The sequence below is a fragment of the Doryrhamphus excisus genome, chromosome 4, assembly GCF_030265055.1.
Source record: "Doryrhamphus excisus isolate RoL2022-K1 chromosome 4, RoL_Dexc_1.0, whole genome shotgun sequence".
Lineage (NCBI taxonomy): Eukaryota > Metazoa > Chordata > Actinopteri > Syngnathiformes > Syngnathidae > Doryrhamphus > Doryrhamphus excisus.
In genome coordinates this window covers 20,431,360-20,454,511 of record NC_080469.1, presented here as the reverse complement: position 1 = coordinate 20,454,511, position 23,152 = coordinate 20,431,360, and the positions used below count along the sequence as shown (strand labels likewise).

Sequence of the window (23,152 nt, the reverse complement as noted above, 5' to 3'; positions counted from 1 at the left end):
GGAGAAAGTAAACTTATCTTTTTTTATTTCAATGTATTGAGGTTTGTTAGTTTGATTCTTTTTTGGGCGGTTGGGGGGGTGTTCATCTTTTTTTTTATCATGAATTTATCCATTTTTTTTGCATGTGGTTCTCTTGGTGCATAAAAGAAGCGCTCACAAAGGAGAGGTGTTTTTGTGCTTCATTACAGCTGTTGCTGCTTTGAATGAGTGTGTGTGTGTGTGTGTGTGTGTGTGTGACAGCTGTTTGTGTGTGTCCTCTCCTTGTCGGAGTGCATCAGGAGGTTGCAGCACAGACGGAGCATGCAAGGACACAAGCAGTAGAGTAAGTATGGAACTTGTGTTTTCATGATGTTATTGGTGTATTAAGTGGTATTATTCACTCCACGCGTTCTAACAGACGTGGGTAGGAGCAGGCACAGGTGCACATAGTTGCAGAGAGTGTCGGGATGCAGGATGTTTGCTGAGGATCAGGAGGAAGGCGATAAGAAGATGTTATTGACATGCAAAAAGGTGTCAACGAGGAGCCGTGTGAGTCATACGGTCCGAGCAGGCACCCATTATCAGCCAGGCAGAGCAGCTGAGCGTCAATGCTGCGTAGTAAAACCAGTGTTGTGTTGCGTGGGGCTATTGGTGACACTTTTTGTGCATCAGGACGTCATCAAAACAGATTTCTGACATTTCGTGTGTATGAAGCTGACATGAAATTGACTTGGAAGTGTCAGAAAAATGACAGCTAAAGTATTTTCTTCTACTAACACATGTGTTCATTCATACAGCATCTACTACAAGGGTGTCCAAAGTGCCGCTCGGGGGTACATTTGAGGCCCTCGCCTGTTTTTTATTGGCCAGCGGTGCATTCTAAAGATATGACAGAACAAGAAAACTATAGTATGGACAAATAAGCAGTAATTTGTCAAGAATAAAGGCAAAACATTAAAATAAACTAAAATAAAATAAAATAAAATAAAATAAAATAAAAATATAAGGAAAAGTAACCTATATTTAGTCGAAAAATGTTGAAATACAAAAAATTCTAAGTATTAGTGTTATAAGAAACATAAATTTTGTCAAATTAGGTTGTGGAAAAAGTTGAAGTGTTCAGAGAATGAAGTCAAAATATTATGACAATAAAATCATAATTACGAGAAGAAATTTTACAAGAAGAAATTTGAAGTAGTAGAAAATTAAAAAAAAAAGCAACAATGGAAAAAACAGGTGTAATTTTATGATAATAAAGTCAAAATATTAAGAGAAAAAATATTATGATGTCACTTTTTGTCAAATTAGGTTACAGAAAAAGTACAAAAAATGTTACAAGAATACAGTCTAAATATTATGAAAATAAGGTCAAAATTACGAGCTGTAATTACAGCTGTAATTTTATGACAATAAAATCAAAATATTAAGAGAACAGAGTCATAGTCTAACCAGAAAAAATATTATGAGGAAAATAATGTCACTTTAGGAACTGAAAAAAACAGCTGTCATATTAGGATAATAAATAAATCAAAATATTAAGAGAAAAAAGTCGTAGTATAACCAGAAAAAATATTATGATGTCACTTTAGGAGCATAGAGTTCAAGCGTGTCATGTTTTAAAAGTCATATTATTATCAGAAACAAACAAATTAAAGTTGTCATTTTTGTCAAATTTGGTTACAGAAAAAGTAATTTTTTTTACGAGAATAAAGTCAAAATATTATGAAAATAAGGTCAAAATTACGAGAAAAAATGTACAAGAAGAAAGTTGAAGTAGTTGGAACATTTTTTTAAAAAGCAGCAATGGAAAAAAATATATAATAATAATAATAAATAAGAATAAAATAATTTTTTGAGAATAAAATCAAAATATTAAGAGAACAGAGTCATAGTCTAACCAGAAAAAATATTATGAGGAAAAATAATGTCACTTTAGGAACTGAAAAAAACAGCTGTCATATTAGGATAATAAATAAATCAAAATATTAAGAGAAAAAAGTCGTAGTATAACCAGAAAAAATATTATGATGTCACTTTAGGAGCATAGAGTTCAAGCGTGTCATGTTTTAAAAGTCATATTATTATCAGAAACAAACAAAATAAAGTTGTCATTTTTGTCAAATTTGGTTACAGAAAAAGTAAAAGATTTTTTACGAGAATAAAGTCAAAATATTATGAAAATAAGGTCAAAATTACGAGAAAAAAATGTACAAGAAGAAAGTTGAAGTAGTTGGAACATTTTTTTAAAAAGCAGCAATGGAAAAAAATATATAATAATAATAATAAATAATAATAAAATAATTTTATGACAATAAAATCAAAATAGAAAAGAGTCATAGTCTAACCAGAAAAAAAAATTATGAGGAAAAATAATGTCACTTTAGGAGCTGAAAAACATCATTTTATGACAATAAATAAATCAAAATATTAAGAGAAAAAAGTCATAGTCTAACCAGAAAAAATATTATGATGGCACTTTAGGAGCATAGAGTTCAAGAATAAAGTCAAAATATTGTGAAAATAAGGTCAAAATTCAGAGATAAAATGTACAAGAAGAAAGTTGAAGTAGTTGGAAACTTGAAAAAAGCAGCAATGGAAAAAAATTATGACAATAAAATCAAAATATTAAGAGAAAAGAGTCATAGTCTAACCAGAAAAAATATTATGAGGAAAAATAATGTCACTTTAGGAGCCGAAAAAAACAGCTGTCATTTTATGACAATAAATAAATCAAAATATTAAGAAAAAAGCATCATATTCCAACCCGAAAAATTTCATTTTAGTAGATTCATCCACGTTCATCATATGATGCATCCATTCACTCATGCATTCCTCCACACACTCATCATCCATTCACTCACCTGTTCCATCATCACCCATCATCTAACTCACTCACGTATTCACTCATGCATCATACAGGCACCTATCCCTCTTGGTGTGCATCATGTGATCAACCCAATCATAATCCATCACCGAGTAGCCAGAAGTAGTCGCGTTGTCGTCGCGTCGTATACTTGCAGCCACACACACATTGATGCTGAATGGGATGAAAGTCTAATGGATGACTACATCAGGGACAGAATAAATGGCCGTGCTGCCATGCTGCCGTGTGGCGCAGTGACCAGCATGAAAGCATATAGGCGGATCAGACGCTGGGAAAGACAAGTACAAAGCTGTCCAGTGTCTTTTCATGTCACTTTCATCGAGTGGTGGACCACAGCACAGACCTCATTCAGAGATAGGCTTGCTGCGAGGAGGTCACACTCACCTCCTAAATAGGAAGGAAAAGGGGCATGCACGTTGAAGCAATAACCGATGAAACTCCCATGAACTTCTTCTTGTTTTGCATGTTTGCCTGCTGACACGTCCATCTGAAGTCTTCTGTCCAAGCTGACAAGACAATATGGCTGAAGCCGCACGGTGGCACCCAGTGGACGCTTCCAGTGGAGTTCTGGAGTAGGATGCACATCTGCGTGCCCGCTGGCTTGCCTCCACAGATGATTCCCAACCTCTGCTTGGTCATCCTGTCCAGTTGGACAGTCTCGTCCCAGCCGGGTGAGTCCATAACAGCCCTCCGCTGTCATCTCCATGTTAGCAGGACATGATGGCGTCATGTGTGCTGTTTGCCAGGTTTGGAGGACGTGTTCTTCAGTCCACAGGATCAGACCGTCAAAGAAGGAGAGGACGTTTCCTTCCGGTGTGTATCCGGTGAAAGTTCGTCTCCGGCCAGCATCCTATGGCTCAAAGATGGAAACATGGTCACCACAGGGAAGCAGATCCAGGTAGGTCTCACCAAGCTGACAACGCCGTGTCAAGTTTTAGATTGGCCATACAGACGGTTTGGACCGACAACCGGATGGGTGAGTAACTAGTTGGACGGGTAAATGACCGGTGGGATGGATGGGCGGACAGATGGATGAACACAACCGGTTGGACGGATGGCAGGACAAATAGATGGATGGATTGGAGAGACTGACTGCTTGGATGGACAAATGGATGGATGCATGGACAGAAAATGGGATGGACAGACTGACTGCTTGGATGGACAAATGGATGCATGGACAGAAAAGAAACTGTGAGATGGATGTACGACGACTAGATGGGTGGGCGGATGGACAGATGGATGGACACAACCGGTTGGACGAATGGCAGGACAAATAGATGAATGGATGCACGGAAAATGGGATTGACAGACTGACTGCTTGGATGGACGGGTGGTTGGATGGACGAAAAACAAACTGTGAGATGGACGTATGACGACTAGACGGGTGGGCGGATGGACAGATGGATGGACACAACCGGTCGGACGGATGGCAGGACAAATAGATGAATGGATGCACAGAAAATGGGATGGGCAGACGGACTGCTTGGATGGACGGGTGGTTGGATGGACGAAAAAGAAACTGTGAGATGGACGTATGACGACTAGACGGGTGGGCAGATGAACAGATGGATGGACACAACCGGTTGGACAAATGGCAGGACAAATAGATGGATGGATTGGACAGACTGACTACTTGGATGGACAAATAGATGCACGGACAGAAAAGAAACTGTGAGATGGACGTATGACGACTAGACGGGTGGGCGAATGGACAGATGGATGGACACAACCGGTTGGACGGATGGCAGGACAAATAGACGGATAGATTGGACAGACTGACTGCTTGGATGGACGGATGGTTGGATGGATGAAAACGAAACTGTGAGATGGACGTATGGACGTAGACGGGTGGGCGGATGGACAGATGGATGGACACAACCGGTTGGACGGATGGCAGGACAAATAGACGGATAGATTGGACAGACTGACTGCTTGGATGGACAAATGGATGCATGGACAGAAAACAAACTGTGAGATGGACGTATGACGACTAGACGGGTGGGCGGATGGACAGATCGATGGACACAACCGGTTGGACGGATGGCAGGACAAATAGATGAATGGATGCATGGAAAATGGGATGGACAGACTCACTGCTTAGATGGACGGAAAAGAAACTGTGAGATGGACGTATGACAAATAGACGGGTGGGCGGATGGACAGATGGGTGGATGAAGAAATGAACGGTTGGCTGGACGGGTATATCATTTGTAAGGCATGTTTCTTCCTCAGGGTGAGTACGGAGGTGGCCAGCAGAAGAAGACATCAGGTACACTTTATCTCCTCAACGTAAGCTTAGAGGACGATGGAACGTACGCCTGTGTGACACACAGTCCTTCGCTAAACATCAGCAAGAAGAGCCAGCCGGCCAAGCTCACTGTGCAGGGTAACTTGGGTAACCACTGATCCATCACATACCGAGTCCACCTACAGACCGAGAACCACCACCATCTGTCTCCCAGGAATCCCTCGCAGACTCAGCATCACACGGGGCCCTGGCAACACCACTGTCGCCGTGGGAACCGAGGCCTCCATGCACTGTGCGGTGCGAGGCTTCCCTGTTCCCGTGGTGCACTGGTTCAAAGACGACTGCCTCCTGACAAAATGCTCGGCCTCGTTCAGCCTCCACGACAACGGGCAGCTGCTCACATTCAGGTTTTCAACACACAACACATCAACTACTCTTTAGAGAACATTTACTACAATACTGTGTTTTATTCAGATATTCGCTGTCTTAGTCGCAGTTTTTTCATCCTTGTCCAGGAATGTTAGCAAGGAGGATGAAGGCTTCTATCACTGTGAGGCATCAAACCCGAAAGAGACCATTAAGTCGCAGGCAGCCTTCCTTCTTCCAGCTGGTTTGTGTCCAGACGTCTTCAATAAATACGCTGTTCCCATTAAAGAGCTATACTGTATATAGGACTAGCTGACTCATCCAAACAGTGACAGCATCTTCAATAATGACAATGTTCCCATTAAAGAGCTATACTGTGTATACTATATAGGACTAACTGACTCATCCAAACAGTGACAGCATCTTCTATAAATACGCTGTTCCCATTAAAGAGCTATACTGTATATAGGACTAGCTGACTCATCATACAGTGACAGCATCTTCAATAACTATGCTGTTCCCATTAAAGAGCTATACTGTATAGAGGACTAGCTGACTCATCCAAACAGTGACAGCATCTTCAATAAATATGCTGTTCCCATTAAAGAGCTATACTGTATATAGGACTAGCTGACTCATCCAAACGGTGACAGCATCTTCAATAAATATGCTGTTCCCATTAAAGAGCTATACTGTATATAGGACTAGCTGACTCATCCAAACGGTGACAGCATGTTCAATAACTATGCTGTTCCCATTAAAGAGCTATACTGTATATAGGACTAGCTGACTCATCCAAACAGTGACAGCAGCCATCTTTATACGTGTTTGTGATGCGCTAGCAGAGATGGACTGGACCTTCATCCAGCAGCCCACAAACGTGACGGCGAGGAAAGGCGACAACGTGACCGTGTCCTGTAGGCCGCCGTATAGCAGACCACCGGCCAGGGTGTCCTGGTTCAAAAACATCCACCTCCTACCGCCCACGGATCACATCAATGTGCTCCCTGGTGGAGATCTCCTCATCCTCAGGTCAGAGGGAAGAACTTCATACACATACATATAGAGTAGTTACTGAGGAACTAAGGCGCATACATTTAAAGTAGTTACTGGGGAACTAATGAGTAGAGTAGTTACTGAGGAACTAATGTGCATACATTTAGAGTAGTTACTGGGGAACTAATGGGTAGAGTAGTTACTGAGGTACTAAGGCACATACATTTAGTGTAGTTACTTGGAACTAATGAGTACAGTAGTTACTGAGGAACTAAGGCACATACATTTAGAGTAGTTACTGGTAACTAATGAGTAGAGTAGTTACTGACAAACTAAGGCTCATAAATGCACAGTAGTTACTGAGGAACTAATGAGGAACTAATCAGTAGAGTAGTTACTAAGAAACTAAGGCTCATACATTTAGAGTAGTTCCAGAGGAACTAATGAAGAACTAATGAGTAGAGTAGTTACTGAGGAATTAAGGCTCATAAATGTAGTAGATATGTTACTGAGGTACTAATGGAGTAATGAGTATTGTAGTTACTGAGGAACAACAGCTCATACATGTAGAGAAGTTACTGGGGAACTAATGAGGAACTGCTGAGGAACTAAGGCACATACATTTAAAGTAGTTACTGGGGAACTAATGGGTGGAGTAGTTACTGAGGTACGAAGGCACATACATTTAGTGTAGTTACTTCGAACTAATGAGTAGAGTTGTTACTGGCGAACTAAGGCTCATAGATGTAAAGTAGTTACTGAGGAACCAATGAGGAACTGCTGAGGAACTAAGGCACATACATTTAGAGTAGTTACTGGGGAGCTAATGAGTAGAGTAGTTACTGAGGAACTACTGAGGAACTAAGGCACATACTTTTAGCGTAGTTACTGGGGAACTAATGAGTAGAGTAGTTACTGAGGAACTACTGAGGAACTAAGGCACATACATTTAGAGTAGTTACTGGGGAACTAATGAGTAGAGTAGTTACTGAGGAACTAACGAGGAGCTGCTGAGGAACTAAGGCACATACATTTAGACTAGTTACTGGGGAACTAATGAGTAGAGTAGTTACTGAGGAACTCCTGAGGAACTACTGAGGAACTACAGAGGAACTAAGGCACATAACGTTAAGAATGGTTACTGGGAAACTAATGAGTAGAGTAGTTACTAAGGAACTAAGGCACATACATTTAGAGTAGTTACTGGGCAACTAATGGGTAGAGTAGTTACTGAGGAACTAAGGCACATACATTTAGTGCAGTCTAATGAGGAACTGCTGAGGAACTAAGGCACATACATTTGGAGTAGTTACTGGGGAACTAATGAGTAGAGTAGTTACTGAGGAACTACTGGGGAACTAAGGCACATACTTTTAGAGTAGTTACCGTGGAACTAATGGGTAAAGTAGTTACTGAGGAACTAAGGCCCATACATCTAGAGTAGTTACTGGGGAACTAATGAGTAGAGTAGTTAAGAAGAACTAAGGCACATACTTTTAGAGTAGTTACCGTGGAACTAATGAGTAGAGTAGTTAAGAGGAACTAAGGCACATACTTTTAGAGTAGTTACCGTGGAACTAATGAGTAGAGTAGTTAAGAGGAACTAAGGCCCTTACATTTAGAGTAGTTACTGGGGAACTAATGAGTATAGTAGTTAAGAGGAACTAAGGCCCTTACATTTAGAATAGTTACTGCGGAACTAATGAGTAGAGTAGTTAAGAGGAACTAAGGCACATCCAGGGTCAAGGTCGCGCGTTTAAAGCTTTATCTTATTGTGCAGCGTCCAAGAGGAGGACAGCGGGAGCTACTTCTGTAGAGCAGCTAACATCCCCCTTCAACGATTGGTCACGTCCAGAAGAGCTACAGTGTCAGTGCAAGGTACTACGCTGATTGAGATCGCCTGGGCCCTTTCTGTGACAATTTATGTGAAGTACTGTTTTTTAATTGCGTAGCCGCTCCGTCAGTACGACTGTGGCCTCACACTTTAACGGTACCCCTGGGGGGTCGAGCGTCTCTGCATTGTCAAGCGTCAGGTGAACCTTCTCCTGCCATCAGCTGGGTTAAGAGTGGACGTTCTAAGCAGACGGGGGCCAAGATGGCGCTAAGGTGAGTTCAGCGCTATCATCTTATTATTCAATGAAGTATAAAGTTACACATACGTATAAAGTACAAAGTATAAAGTTGTATACTACAGTCAATGAGTTTTTTTCATCACCCAGAATGAGAAATACGACCCTCCACATCGAGTCGGCTCGTAGCTACGATGAAGGCACGTACACGTGTGAAGCCAGCAACGCGCTCGGTCACAGTCGAGCAACAGCTACGCTCACGGTCGCTGGTAAATTTGGACAATCCACAGTTGAACTGTTATCCTTACCCACACACGTGATGCCACTTATCAGGATCACATATTCTGCCTAGCAACAAGTGATGTCGCTAGGAATTATAGTCATTTTTTGATCCATGAATGATATTGAGATATCAGAAATTGCGAGGTAGACAATACAGTACATTGGTTTTAAGCATAAAAGCCCATATCAGACATCCCTAAAAAAAGTGGTTTTATTGGAACATTATGACTTTTTTTTAAGTACTTTATTTTCAAATTCACATTTTTATAAATAAATAATAAATAATAAATAATAAATAATAAATAATAAATAATAAATAATAAATAATAAATAATAAATAATAAATAATAAATAATAAATAATAAATAATAAATAATAAATAATAAATAATAAATAATAAATAATAAATAATAAATAATAAATAATAAATAATAAATAATAAATAATAAATAATAAATAATAAATAATAAATAATAAATAATAAATAATAAATAATAAATAATTAACTATTCTATATATATCTACGTATACATATATATGATTTTTTTTCCATAAAAACTTTTTTTCAAACTCAAACACATTTTTATTCATAATTCTACTGTATATTTTATTCTTGTAAAAAAAATCGAACAAAATGCCATTATTTAAAAAATGTATTGAAACATATTTTTAGGACTAATCCTACACGTTTATTTGTCAAACGTTTTCCCAACACTATGACCATATTCTCACAATATTATGGTTTTTAAAAATTTTACAAATAATTTCTAAAATCCTTCTGTAGATGTTTTTTAAATATTCCATGACTTCCCCCCCCCTCCTCCTCCTCCTCCACAGTGAGTCCCATCATCGTGACCTTTGAGGGTCAGGTGACGTGCAAGCTTGGGACTTCAGCGATCCTGCCCTGTGCCGCGGTGGGGGTCCCGCCCATCTGGTACAACTGGACCAGGGGCGAAGCAGAGACGAAGCCCCCCATCGCCACCGCTGACAGGAAACACATTGATAGTGAGTCCCTTTAAAGCGGGGGGTGTCCAGACCTTTTCCAAATTGAACTTTAAATGTAACATAAAGCTGCATTGCAAGAGATCAAGCTGTTGACGCCTTCTCATCTCTGAGCAGGCGATGGCGCTTTGCATCTTTCTGATGTGCAGTGGTCAGACGCCGGCGAATACTTTTGCACTGCAGAGAACCGAGCGGGACGACAGCAGAGAAGTACCGTCCTCACCGTCACGGGTATGTTAGCAAATCACAGTGACGTCGCTCAACACTAATGAACAAAGAACAGGCTAACAGTTTGAGGCTGAATGCCAGTTAGCGTTTGCAAAAAAGTTTCTCGTTGATGGAGTCTACATGGTGCACTTCCCTCCTTCCCTCCCTCCTTCCTTCCTTCCTTCCATCCGTCCTCAGCTGACCATCGCCTGCTGGATGGAGGGCAGCAGACAAGGGTGGTCTTGTCTGCCGTGAGTAATGACCCGGAAGTGACGCGCCTGTGTGGCTTGTTCAAGTGTGCTACGTGAAAATATCGCTGTTGTTGTATGTTGAGTGCTTCTCTAAACGTGTGTGGCTAACTGCATTTGCTGCTTTTGTGGCAGCTTCACCTTTGTTTCTGAAGCAAAGTATTGAGACACAAACTCAATTAGACCCCTAATTAGTTACCAAATTCTTCATTTTAGCAAGATATACAGGACGACTGCTTCCGACATTGCGGGGTCACTTTAGAACAGGGGGCGGGGTCACCATCTCATGTACTCCTTCCTGATCCTATCCATCCTGGTCACTCCCAATGAGAACCTCAGCATTTTTGTCCTCATTCTAGCAAATGTATAATTTTGAATGTCAGAATTTACGACTTTATTGGAGCAAATGTACAACTTTTTATCCCGTAATTTAGGACTTTATTCTAGCAAATTTACTACTTTTTATCCTGTAATTTATGACTTTATTGTAGCAAATGTTCAACTTTTTATCCCATAATTTGTGACTTTATTCTAGCAAATTTACTACTTTTTATCCTGTAATTTATGACTTTATTGTAGCAAATGTACAACTTTTTATCCCGTAATTTATGACTTTATTCTAGCAAATTAACAAATTTTTTATCCTGTAATTTATGACTTTATTGTAGCAAATGTACAACTTTTTATCCCGTAATTTATGACTTTATTCTAGCAAATTTACTACTTTTTATCCTGTAATTTATGACTTTATTGTAGCAAATGTACAACTTTTTATCCCGTAATTTATGACTTTATTCTAGCAAATTAACTAATTTTTTATCCTGTAATTTATGACTTTATTGTAGCAAATGTTCAACTTTTTATCCCGTAATTTATGACTTTATTCTAGCAAATTAACTATTTTTTATCCTGTAATTTATGACTTTATTGTAGCAAATGTTCAACTTTTTATCCCGTAACTTATGACTTTATTCTAGCAAATTTACTACTTTTTTCCTGTAATTTACACATTTACTCTAGCAAATTTACTACTTTTTATCCCATAATTTACAACTTTATTCTAGCAAATTTGCTATTTTTTTCCTGTAATTTACAATGTATTTTAGCAAATATAGTACTTTTTATCCCATAATTTACAACTTTATTTTAGCAAATGTACTACTTTTTCCCTGTAATTTACAACTTTATTCTAGCAAATTTACTACTTTTTATCCCGTAATTTGCAACTTTATTCTAAATTTACAAGAATAAAGTCCCGCCCCCTCCACATGCCCAAGGCTAACAATCACTTCAGTGCCCCCTGTTTCATAGCTGTCATAGCAACATTTAAATTTACGACTCGCGATATTTTTTAAAGTAATATTTTTCTCCAAATCAGATATTATTTTAATTAGATAGATTATTTTAATTCTCCGTTGTGACTGGCATTGCCTGAGACAGCTATGAGACGGGGGGGAACTTATGTGACCTTTGGTCTTGGGCAAAGATAATATTACGACTTTTTTGCTCAAAATTTCAAATTCTTGTGGGTTAGCTACCAAAAAAGTTCCTTTTACATAGCATGACCTGCATATATTATATTTCCACAGACCAAATCTACATTTTCTTCTCTTCCTGGAGGTGTCCCAATACCTTTGTTCAAATGATGCACTCTTTTCTTTTAAATCCTGAACTCTTATTTCAATGTCTTGATCTTATAGAGCAACAACACAAGCAACAGGTCACAACTTCCTCTTCCGGCTGATGCCAAGAAGACACGGCGGGAAGATCACACCGTGGCCAACACTCAGACAAAAGCGAGTGCCTCTGAGATAAATACGCCTCCTGTGGTCCCACCTCCAGTCCCTCACATGCAACCTCCCATGCTGCCGCCTCCTCCTTATCCCAACTACCAACTCCTCAGCACTCGAAAGCCTCTCTTGCATTCCAGGAACCCACATCAACTTCAAGTAGGGGAGACATTGTCCAGCTCAGAAGGTCCTGACGGTCACAGGATGGAATCTTTCCAAGGACGTTTACCGACATTTACAACACAAGCCCACCTGCATCCCCCAAATAGCCCCGTTTCTCCAACCGACCATCCACCCCTGATAGGAACATCTCTTTTTCCCAAGTTCCACTTGGCGCTTTCACCAACACAGCATCCCGAATCCCAAATTCCCAGCCAAGCTACAAGCAAAGAATCCCAAGACACACTTCATACAGACTTTAGCTCATCGTCTCCTCCGACAGAATCTACTCCTCCTGTCTCCACCCATCCTCCCGACTCCTCGACACCGGACCCCTTGGAGGTTTTCAGTCAGTTAAACGCTAGCCAGCCTCAGCAGCGCCACCCGGTGGAGTCATCCAAAGCGGAAAACGAGGAGCCGAGGAACACCTCACAGTTGCCTATGACCAGCAACCATCCTCAGTAGGTACAACACAGAAAACCTCATCGGTCATACAATCCACTGGGGTTTTTCTATGGGGAATAAGGTTACTCTTGAGAAGGGGTGTCCAAAATGCAGCCCACAGGACATTTGTGGCCCATGGCGACACATAGAATTTAACTATAAGTATAATTTAATTTAGAATTTAGCACGGCGGTCGATTGGTTAGCACCAATGGTTATCCACCCTCGGCCATCTCTGTGTGGAGTTTGCATGTTCTCCCTGTGCATGCGTGGGTTTTCTCCGGGTACTCCGGTTTCCTCCCACATTCCAAAAACATGCCAGGTTAATTGGTGACTCCATATTGTCCATAGGTATGAATGTGAGTGTGAATGGTTGTTTGTTTGTATATGTGCCTTGTGATTGGCTGGCCACCAGTCCAGGGTGTACCCCGCCTCTCGCCCGAAGACAGCTGGGATAGGCTCCAGCAGCCCCGCGACCCTTGTGAGGAAAAGCGGTAGAAAATGAACAAATGAATGAATTACTAAAGAAACATCTATGGTGTTCGGGTCAATTTTGACCCATATATATTAATGTCAAGAAAAGGTAGAAAAAGTTATTGTTTTCATCAACAGAACTTTAGTATAAACTGAAATCAAAAAGCAGAACAGGCATTTTCCTTGGAAAAGGACAAGATGTTCATCCACGGCCATCGTTGCCCTGGTTTGAACATCAGCAGAAGGAGCTGCACCCATTTCTACCAAACATCCCTGAAGGGACCAAGCCTGTCAGATATTCCTCTGATCTCGCTGTTGCCAAATCTGAGGATTCTTGATAGCAATTGAAAGTGACATTGTTGTCTGGAAAATATTTCTGCTTGGCAATGTGGTCAGTGGCCTCATTGCAGGATCTCTACAGTCCAGCAAGAAGAACACCAATGAAAGCATCCAGGAATTCCTCATCAATATCTTTCCACATGTCCCTGCAGACTCTTTCCAACAGCCCAAAACATGTCTTGATGTCACGGCAAACCTTTTTATCCCAAGGGTCATTTTGATGACTTTTGCAGCAGCTAACCTTCCATTTTAGCAAGATATACTGGACGACTGCTTCCGACATTGCGGGGTCACTTTAGAGCAGGGGGCGGGGTCACCATCTCATGTACTCCGTCCTGATCCCATCCATCCTGGTCACTCCCAATGAGAACCTCAGCATCCTCATTCTAGCAAATGTATAATTTTGTATGTCAGAATTTATGACTTTATATGTAGCAAACTTTTTATCCTGTGATTTATGACTCTATTGTCGCAAATTTACTACTTTTTTCCTGTAATTTACAACTTTATTCTAGCTAATTCACTACTTTTTTGCTGAAATTTTTACGACTTTATTCTAGCAAATTTACCATTTTGTTCCTGTAATTTACGACTTTATTCTAGCAAATTCACTATTTTTTTGCCTGTAATTTACACATTTATTCTAGCAAATTTACTATTTTGTTCCTGTAATGTACGACTTTATTCTAGCAAATTTACTACTTTTCATCTCATAATTTACAACTTTATTCTAGTAAATTTGCTATTTTTTTCCTGTAATTTACAACTGGATTCTAGCAAATTTAGTACTTTTTATCCCATAATTTACAACTTTATTTTAGCAAATTTACTACTTTTTCCCTGTAATTTACAATTTTATTCTAGCAAATTTACTACTTTTTATCCCATAATTTACAACTTTATTCTAGTAAATTTGCTATTTTTTTCCTGTAATTTACAACTGGATTCTAGCAAATTTAGTACTTTTTATCCCATAATTTACAACTTTTTTTTAGCAAATTTACTACTGTTTCCCTGTAATTTACAATTTTATTCTAGCAAATTTACTACTTTTTATCCCATAATTTACAACTTTATTCTAGTAAATTTGCTATTTTTTTCCTGTAATTTACAACTGGATTCTAGCAAATTTAGTACTTTTTATCCCATAATTTACAACTTTATTTTAGCAAATTTACTACTTTTTCCCTGTAATTTACAACTTTATTCTAGCAAATTTACTAGGGTCATTTTGATGACTTTTGCAGCAGCTAACCTTCCATGTACATCATGAGGTACTGAGCTTCAAAAGATCTTGCCATTTCTGGACTTGAATCTTCTAGCACAGGGATCTCAAAGTCAATTTATTTGGGGGCCACTGGAGCTAGGGTCTGGGTGAGGCTGGGCCGCATCAGGTTTTCAAAAAAAAAAAAACACTTTTTCAGTGTTTTGATCTCAGTCATGGATGATGAGAGAAAAAGCAAAACAGGCGGGCTCGTTCGCTTGCGTATGGGCAGGGCAAAATGGCGTCAATTGTGTGCGTTGTGCACACAGCTTTAAGCTGTCATTTCTGGGTTCATGAAACCATATGGAATCCATATCAAACTAGGCGGGGGCCTCAAACTAGCATCCTGCGGGCCACATTTGGCCCACAGGCCGCAAGTTTGAGACCCCTGTTCTAGCAGGAGCAGCTTCACCACCAGTAACCTCTTCATCTGACTCGCATCATCTGTGTCTTCTCGGATCATACTCCACTGCTCATCTCAATGGCTATGCTGGTCTGTCCTCTCGCTCATTGTCACCAAAAATGTGGTCCAGATCTTGGTTCACTGTTCTTCTTGCCATTCTTTCCATGATCCAAATTGTAAATGTGAAATCAGCCAGCCACCTCACATGTCTGGACCTTGTTTTTCTGCTGGTATATTGGAAAAGCGGTCAAAATGAGAATCCCCTGAAGCTTACATGATGAGAAGAGGAGCTGGTTGCCATTGTGTTGGCTAATTGTACACTTATGATTACAGTTTTGGCTCAAAATATTGCTTTATAGTCATATTATTATAACCGCAACAATACACTGGTCATAATTTCAACCAGACCATTTTAAAATTTAGTAAAAATAATTTTTTTGTTTTTATTTTGTTGAAATAGAGTTTCCTGACAATGCAATAAACAAATGTTATGTGATTCTTTTTATGCATTAAAATGTAAAACGGGTCGGTGCCGACCCTAACACAAGAGGAGGGCTAGTCTGACTAGATAGGACAGCTCTAGTCTGAGGGGCTGGTGCAGGATGCAAATAATTGAGAATTTGAGAATTAAGTTTATTATTAATTATTAAGTTAATATTAGGGCGGCACGGGCGGCACGGCGGTCTAGTGGTTAGCGCGCAGACCTCACAGCTAGGAGACCAGGGTTCAATTCCACCCTCCGCCATCTCTGTGTGGAGTTTGCATGTTCTCCCCGTGCATGCGTGGGTTTTCTCCGGGTACTCCGGTTTCCTCCCACATTCCAAAAACATGCTAGGTTAATTGGCCACTCCAAATTGTCCATAGGTATGAATGTGAGTGTGAATGGTTGTTTGTCTATATGTGCCCTGTGATTGGCTGGCCACCAGTCCAGGGTGTACCCCGCCTCTCACCCAAAGACAGCTGGGATAGGCTCCAGCACCCCCGCGACCCTCGTGAGGAAAAGCGGTAGAAAATGAATGAATGAATAGGGCGGCACGGCGGTCTAGTGGTTAGCGTGCAGACCTCACAGCTAGGATACCAGGGTTTAATTCCACCCTCGGCCATCTCTGTGTGGAGTTTGCATGTTCTCCCCGTGCATGCGTGGGTTTTCTCCGGGTACTCCGGTTTCCTCCCACATTCCAAAAACATGCTAGGTTAATTGGCGACTCCAAATTGTTCTTAGGTATGAATGTGAGTGTGAATGGTTGTTTGTCTATATGTGCCCTGTGATTGGCTGGCCACCAGTCCAGGGTGTACCCCGCCTCTCGCCCGAAGACAACTGGGATGGGCTCCAGCACCCCCTGCGACCCTCTTGAGGAAAAAGCGGTAGAAAATGAATGAATGAATATTAAGTTAATATTAGGGCGGCACGGCGGTCTAGTAGTTAGCGTGCAGACCTCACAGCTAGGAGACCAGGGTTCAATTCCACCCTCGGCCATCTCTTTGTGTGGAGTTTGCATGTGACTCCAAATTGTCCATAGGTATGAATGTGAGTGTGAATGGTTGTTTGTCTATATGTGCCCTGTGATTGGCTGGCGCCCAGTCCTCTCGCCCGAAGACAGCTGGGATAGGCTCCAGCACCCCCGCGACCCTCGTGAGGAAAAGCGGTAGAAAATGAATGAATGAATGAAGTTAATATTAAGTTAATTTCCGACATTGCCTTACGAGTCTGTGGTAGAAAGTTGGCGCAGTACGACACAACAGGGAAAGGTCAAGGAGAGCTGGCCGACAGAAAGACGGCCACAAAGGACTCTAAGAAGTCATGAATGCAATGACGCTAATGGCTGCTTATTTCACCACAGCACCATCTGTTGGACGTGGTAAAGCATCGCCCCGGTCGGAACCCTCACTAACCTTTTTGTCTTTGAAGTTACAGCGTGACCCAGCAGTCGCCGTCATGGCTGCCCGTCTTGGAAAAACACGACATCCCCATCGTGGTGGGAGTGGGCGTGTCGCTGGCTTTCATCTTCATCACCGTGGGCTTCTACTCTGTGGTGCAGAAGAATGAGCCGGCGCCCACGAGCCGCGCAGGTCGGGAACCAAACGACAACAGTAAACACGCCAACATGAGCTGGGGATGATGTTGTGCTATACTCCGCTCAAATTCTTCCTCTTTTCCTTGACAGCACAGAGGAACCTCGGCGTCCCCATGCGCCATGCAGAACGTCGAGCTGCAGGACGGACATATGAAAACAGGTCAACACCAGACCACTTGAACTGTCCTAGCCTCAGAAGCTCCAGTATGACAATGCTGGTGTGTGTGTGTGTGTGTATGTGTGTGTGTGACGGCTGCAGAGCCTTCGAAGATGACGAGTGCGTGGCGGTGATCGAGCACAACTCCAACCCGTCCGACACCCGAGCCAGACCTCCAGGACTCAGCCTGGTCACGGTGCAGATGGAGCCCACGTGTGAGGACCTCCAAGGGGAAGCGCAGCCTCCCGCTCGAGGGGACAACCACTCGGTTACCGTGGAGACATATCCTGAACCAATTGTGGACACAAAGGTTAGACATTTAGTGAACTCCACCAAGCATGATTGTTTATATATTTTAGTTTAGCTGTATAACACCAAAACCAAAGTACTCTACTTACTTCCCCAAAACAAAACAACACCTTAAATGTTGATGCAGATCGTGGAAATCTTGTGAAACCGCTGATCCGTGCAGGATGGCAGGCAGGACTCTTCTTCCAATTCTACTGTCAATCAGATAAATACATATATATGATGAACAAGGTGGACAGGTGTCCCTTGTTAGTAATTGGTTCCAGACCGCCAGATGAGATTCAATGTTAATAAACGGAAGATTTTCATCGTTAGATCAAAGAAAACCTGTTTAGAATTTTACAGATATCGTTTTTCAAAAAGAGGTTCCCACACAATGTGTCGCTCTCATTCATTAGTTTATTTAGATAACGTTTCGGTTTCCGTTTGACCTTCATCAGACATATTATCCCATCTCCGCCCTATACACATATATGTATGTACCCGATGGGTGCAGGCAACCAATCCGGGGAATTAGGGGGCGACCTGTTTATATGAGTATCACCTGGCGAAGGGCAATAACATTCATTTAACAGGTGTACAGATTTTAACATAATATGAATTTTTTTTAATACATAATTCAATTCAAACACAACACGTGAACACATGTACAAATAGGGGCAACCATGCCAATGATTTAAAAACAGTTTTATGAATTTTTTTAAAAATAAAAAAATCAGTAAATACTCAGGGGCGGCACGGCGGTCGAGTGGTTAGCGCGCAGAGCTCACAGCTAGGAGACAAGGGTTCAATACCACCTGTGTTTGCATGTTCTCCCCGTGCATGCGTGGGTTTTCTCCGGGTACTCCGGTTTCCTCCCACATTCCAAAAACATGCTAGGTTAATTGGCGACTCCAAATTGTCCATAGGTATGAATGTGAGTGTGTTGTTTGTCTATATGTGCCCTGTGATTGGCTGGCCACCAGTCCAGGGTGTACCCCGCCTCTCGCACAAAGACAGCCGGGATAGGCTCCAGCACCCCCCGTGAACCTCGTGAGGAAAAGCGGTAGAAAATGAATGAATGAATGAATTCAATTCAAACACAACACATAAACACATGTACAAATAGGGGCAACCATGCCAATGATTTAAAAACAGTTTTATGATTTTTTTAAATAAAAAAAATCAGTAAATACTCAACATCTTTTATAGAAAGAGGAGGTGGAGGGGGAAGAAAACCCAAGCTGAAGCAGAGATCTCTTTTTTGCAGTACGCCCAACAGCCCCCGGACAACTCAACAGAGGCAGAGGGACCGTCGGTCAAAAAAAATATGTCTGATGAAGGTCAAACGCACCGAAAATATTATCTAATTATATTATCTATTATCTAATTATTATCTATATTATCTAAATAAACTAATAAATGAGAGTGACAGTGTGCGGGAACCTCTTTTTGAACACTTTGTTGGCTACGCCTGCTTCCTACTCACCTGTGCATCTTCAGGTGTGCTGAGACTCTGCATTCACTCTTAGAACAGATATAGTTTTAACATTATTAGAGCCCTGCAGACATGAAATAACACACCTATATCACTTTTACACTCCTTTACACTCTTATAATGCAGGGACTCGAGACGGCTGCCGGCTAGCGAGCTAACAAGCTAGCCTTGAATGTACCGTATTTTCTGGACTACAAGTCGCTCCGTAGCACAAGGCCAAAAATGCATCATTAGGTAGAAAAAAACATCCATAAGTCACACTGGAGTATTATAAGTGGCATATTTTGCGGGTAATTTATTTTCCAAACTACTTGACCAAAACAGACATTACGTCCTCTTGGAAGGCAAGTTCTAACAATAAAAGAATAGAGAACAGGCTGAATAGGTGTAAGATATGCTAACACAATGCTTATTTAGCTACACCAAAAATAAGCATGAACAGAAAAGGTGTCCGGTGTTTATGGAACATAAACACTTTTTTCATTTATAAGTCGCTCTGGAGTATAAGTCGCAGGAACAGCCAACCTATGAAAAAAAGGGCGACTTATAGTAAGGAAAATACGGTAATTATTCTAAACTTAAGAAGCCAAAAAGCTACCACTTCCACATGGGATGGGAGGAGAACTTTTGTTTTCCACTCTATTGTGTTGGACATGCCATGGCTGACTTCATGCAGTGTTAAGGTAATGTCTCAACAATGATGTGTGTCATTACTGCCGCCGAGTAACAGGAATACTGCATATGACTTGAGTTTCAAACTAATAATACGCCATAGTCTACTACAAAACAGCCATTATTGATTACTTAATTAATTATTTTCTGGAAAACCATGATAAAGCGAGTGATAATCATTCCGGATGTAGGTACTAAAAAAATATATTCATTTTGACTTGAAAACGGAACCAAAGTTAGCCCAGCAGTTTGAAAAGCGGTTTTCTTCATTTTTCTCCAGCTGCTGCACCTCCACTTTTTGTTCTGTCCTAGATTGACCCCTGTGTGGAGGAGGAGAAGGCCTGCGGTCCTCCCAGCATCCAGCTGCAGTGCGCGGAGGACTGGCACAGTAACGCCGGGGACAACCACAGCCTGTGTCAGGACACCTTGCCACCCCCATCATCCCCTTCGCCGTCGCCCTCTCCACGCGATGCCGGCCTGCGCTCGTCTTTGTCTCTGCAGGGCGCTGAGTCATTGGTGGCGCCCATCCACCACAGCCTTAGCATCTCACACGGGAACACGCCTCTGATGCTCTCGCACCACGTCTCCCTAGGACAAGCTACAGTGGCGGTGGACGTCCACATTTACCCTGCGGCCACGAGCGCTCAGATCAATTCCACATCCACTTTCACGTCGTCAATCGTGCCGCGTTTTGCTAACAGCCAAGACACAGAGAAGGCCAGGCTTGATCAAAGCAAATAAACACTAAACACACAAAAACATAAAAAACTAGATAACAATACATTGGGCACTTTAGTTTTTGAAGACAAGACACCTAGCATACAGACTAAATTCTTATTAAAGATTATTATTTGTACATGGCGCTTTTTGACATTCTTGACTTTCAAATACAAGTGTAAAAAGAAGTTAACCAACTTTCACTTCCATGAAGAGTGAGAGCTATCTTAAAGGGGACCTATTATGCTCATTTTTCCACCCTTTGTATTAAGCTGTGGAATCCTACAGAGCAGCTATAAACCCGCACAAAAAACTTTATAGATCTTCCAGAATCTGCACCTATTCCAGCTGTATCTACTTGGATTTCTGCTTCCAGTTAAAACGGTCTGATTTAATTTATAGACACGGCCATGTCAGGAAGTCCGCCTCTCTGTGACATCACAAAGGAACTGTTTTACCACGCCTTTTGAAACCGGGCCTATTTTGAGCCATCCCAAACTTCTTTCAGGGCCCATTATCTGAAACTGTGGCATGGTTTAACACCAGAATACAACATTCTAACTACATTTAAAAGTCAGAAAAGTGGAAAAAGCATAATAGATCCCCTTTAACAAAATGAGTCTTGACACATAAAGATTAATTGTAGCTGTCTTTATTATATTATTATTTTGTCACTTTAGAATTATTGTATTATCATTCTTATCATTTTGTTTTTTAATTACATCTTTCAATAAAATAGGGAACTTAGTTTGCGCTTTTCTTTTAGCTTTAGTAACACATTATTGAATATTAATTTATCGTGTTTTTTGCTGTATGTAAATGAGCTTCACCCTTTTAATAGCCTTGACTGCTTTCAGTGTTATTCTTTAGCACATTGTTCTTTTTCTTTACTGTACATGACATCGCCGTTAACACGTCCACATTGTGATAATATTGCCTTTTTGGGGAGGGGGGTGGGGGGTGGGGGGTCATAGTAGATGTGCTGTATAGAATTATGTTTAGCAATCCAGCCAAGGACATTCTGACATTTTTGGTCAGCAAATATTGCAAATGTTGTGAATCCAGTTTTATTAAGTGTCCAATATCACACACAAACCTGACTGTTAACTAATTATCTTTAGACCAAAGGAGGCTACGAGGGGCTACATTAATGTGTGTGTATTATTTTAATAATATACAATGAAGTATTCAAATAAATCATTATTTTATGGTCTGGTGATTGTATACATTATACTGCATGATTAAAAAAACATTTAATGCAATATTCATCTGATTCATCTTGGAATATATATATAGGTTTTTTTTCTTAATTCCACAATAATATGTTTTTTCAAACATGTAGCCAAGTGCATAAAATGGAACATCCGGGCACTTTATGACGTGTACGATGTTGTAAACAACTCGCCGCCATGTTGACGTCGGGGAAAAAGACGCCATGAGTTAGCAAAATAAAGATTAGCAATTAGCATTGTGCTAACGTGGTATGAAAATCACAGTTGACATGTTAATCTATTTTAGCATTAAAAAATGACCTCTTTTAATAACAATTATTATGTACTATTAACACTGAGATGGACCATACTTACAGACATGTACTTTAACGGTGCTGAGTGGACAAAAATGAACGTTTTTGGAGAGATAGGTATTCCAAGAGTCTGAACTCTGAATGGACAATACTAATCAGAACTCAACCAGCAGTTTTCAAGAACGACATACAGGGCACATAACTTCAAACAAACAAAACCGAATATGTGTGGTCGTTTGTGTTTGGAATGTAATCATAATTTCACTGCATAATGTTGAACCACTGCTTAAGTTCACATGTAATGCGCAATAAAGTGCAGGGAAAATCTTAAAGCGTTCTATTGCCACCTAGTGGGTGCATGTAAAACTACAGCAGAATGGATCTGCATACAACAGGATGTGCACCGTGTTTTTAATAATCTTTTGTAAGGAAATCATCCATGTTTTTTTTTTTTTTTTAAAAAGCTAAACAAATGGAGCTGAGCTGCCAGAAGCTGATTATTAAAACATGTAAGCATCGCCACAAGCCAGACGTTTGAGTGATTTTTGACAGTTGAACTCAAGTCCTGCATATTTTTCTGCATACTGAAGCAATTTTTTTTAAAAGATGATGGTGTGTTAAGAATAAATAACATGCAACCTTCGGTAGAATAGGCATTGCAGAAATAATTGTTTTATTTGTACAGGCCTGCAAAGAACAGCTGCAATAATAAATACCTCTCTGACAGCATCTATCAAAATGGAGGATTAGAATCTTTGTAATCTTTATAATTCACATTAAAAGCACAATGACATCATATGTTGCATCAAGTAACCCTAGAAATGTGTTGTACTGGGAAAAGAGCACCCCGTTTGAAATCCTTGTCATCATAAGCAAACATGACAGTGAATTTCCTTTCAAATATCAAGGGCTGAGTGAGTATGACCATATAAGGGATTCCTGTGTTTATTTATTAATAGCTGCAAAGGAATGGAGAGATCATGATCGGTATAGTAGAATGATGGATGTTGCTGCAGGTCGCCACATTGCGACAATGCTTGCTGCGGCCCTCCTGCTAATTGGGAGCA

The 23,152-nt window shown here is 40.7% G+C and overlaps 1 protein-coding gene across 5 annotated transcripts; it reads left to right on the top strand.

Annotated features, from left to right (window-relative positions):
- The first annotated feature begins 311 nt into the window (after nucleotides 1-311).
- LOC131128735 (hemicentin-1) lies at nucleotides 312-21,492 on the top strand. 5 transcript variants are annotated; one of them, XM_058071855.1, is made up of 17 exons: nucleotides 312-3,534; nucleotides 3,610-3,761; nucleotides 5,096-5,258; nucleotides 5,326-5,518; nucleotides 5,627-5,721; nucleotides 6,323-6,509; nucleotides 8,254-8,351; nucleotides 8,426-8,579; nucleotides 8,693-8,811; nucleotides 9,662-9,829; nucleotides 9,944-10,057; nucleotides 10,232-10,284; nucleotides 11,982-12,691; nucleotides 17,063-17,223; nucleotides 17,319-17,388; nucleotides 17,488-17,695; nucleotides 20,156-21,492. In XM_058071855.1, exons 1-17 carry the CDS (start codon nucleotides 3,441-3,443, stop codon nucleotides 20,582-20,584), a joined length of 3,168 nt encoding a protein of 1,055 aa, XP_057927838.1. In that variant the 5' UTR covers nucleotides 312-3,440; the 3' UTR covers nucleotides 20,585-21,492. The 5 variants fall into 5 exon arrangements, with proteins under 5 accessions (XP_057927838.1, XP_057927836.1, XP_057927835.1 ...); XM_058071853.1 differs by having other exon boundaries at nucleotides 17,063-17,244; XM_058071852.1 differs by having other exon boundaries at nucleotides 5,096-5,249; nucleotides 17,319-17,695.
- The last annotated feature ends 1,660 nt before the right edge of the window (nucleotides 21,493-23,152 follow it).

Excerpts from the sequence above, each read along its gene's own strand:
- LOC131128735 (XM_058071850.1), top strand. The coding sequence starts at position 3,441 with ATGCACATCTGCGTGCCCGCTGGCTTGCCTCCACAGATGATTCCCAAC. Across the intron at positions 9,830-9,943 it reads TGACAGGAAACACATTGATA|GCGATGGCGCTTTGCATCTT; the intron begins GTGAGTCCCTTT and ends ATCTCTGAGCAG. Across the intron at positions 10,058-10,231 it reads TACCGTCCTCACCGTCACGG|CTGACCATCGCCTGCTGGAT; the intron begins GTATGTTAGCAA and ends ATCCGTCCTCAG.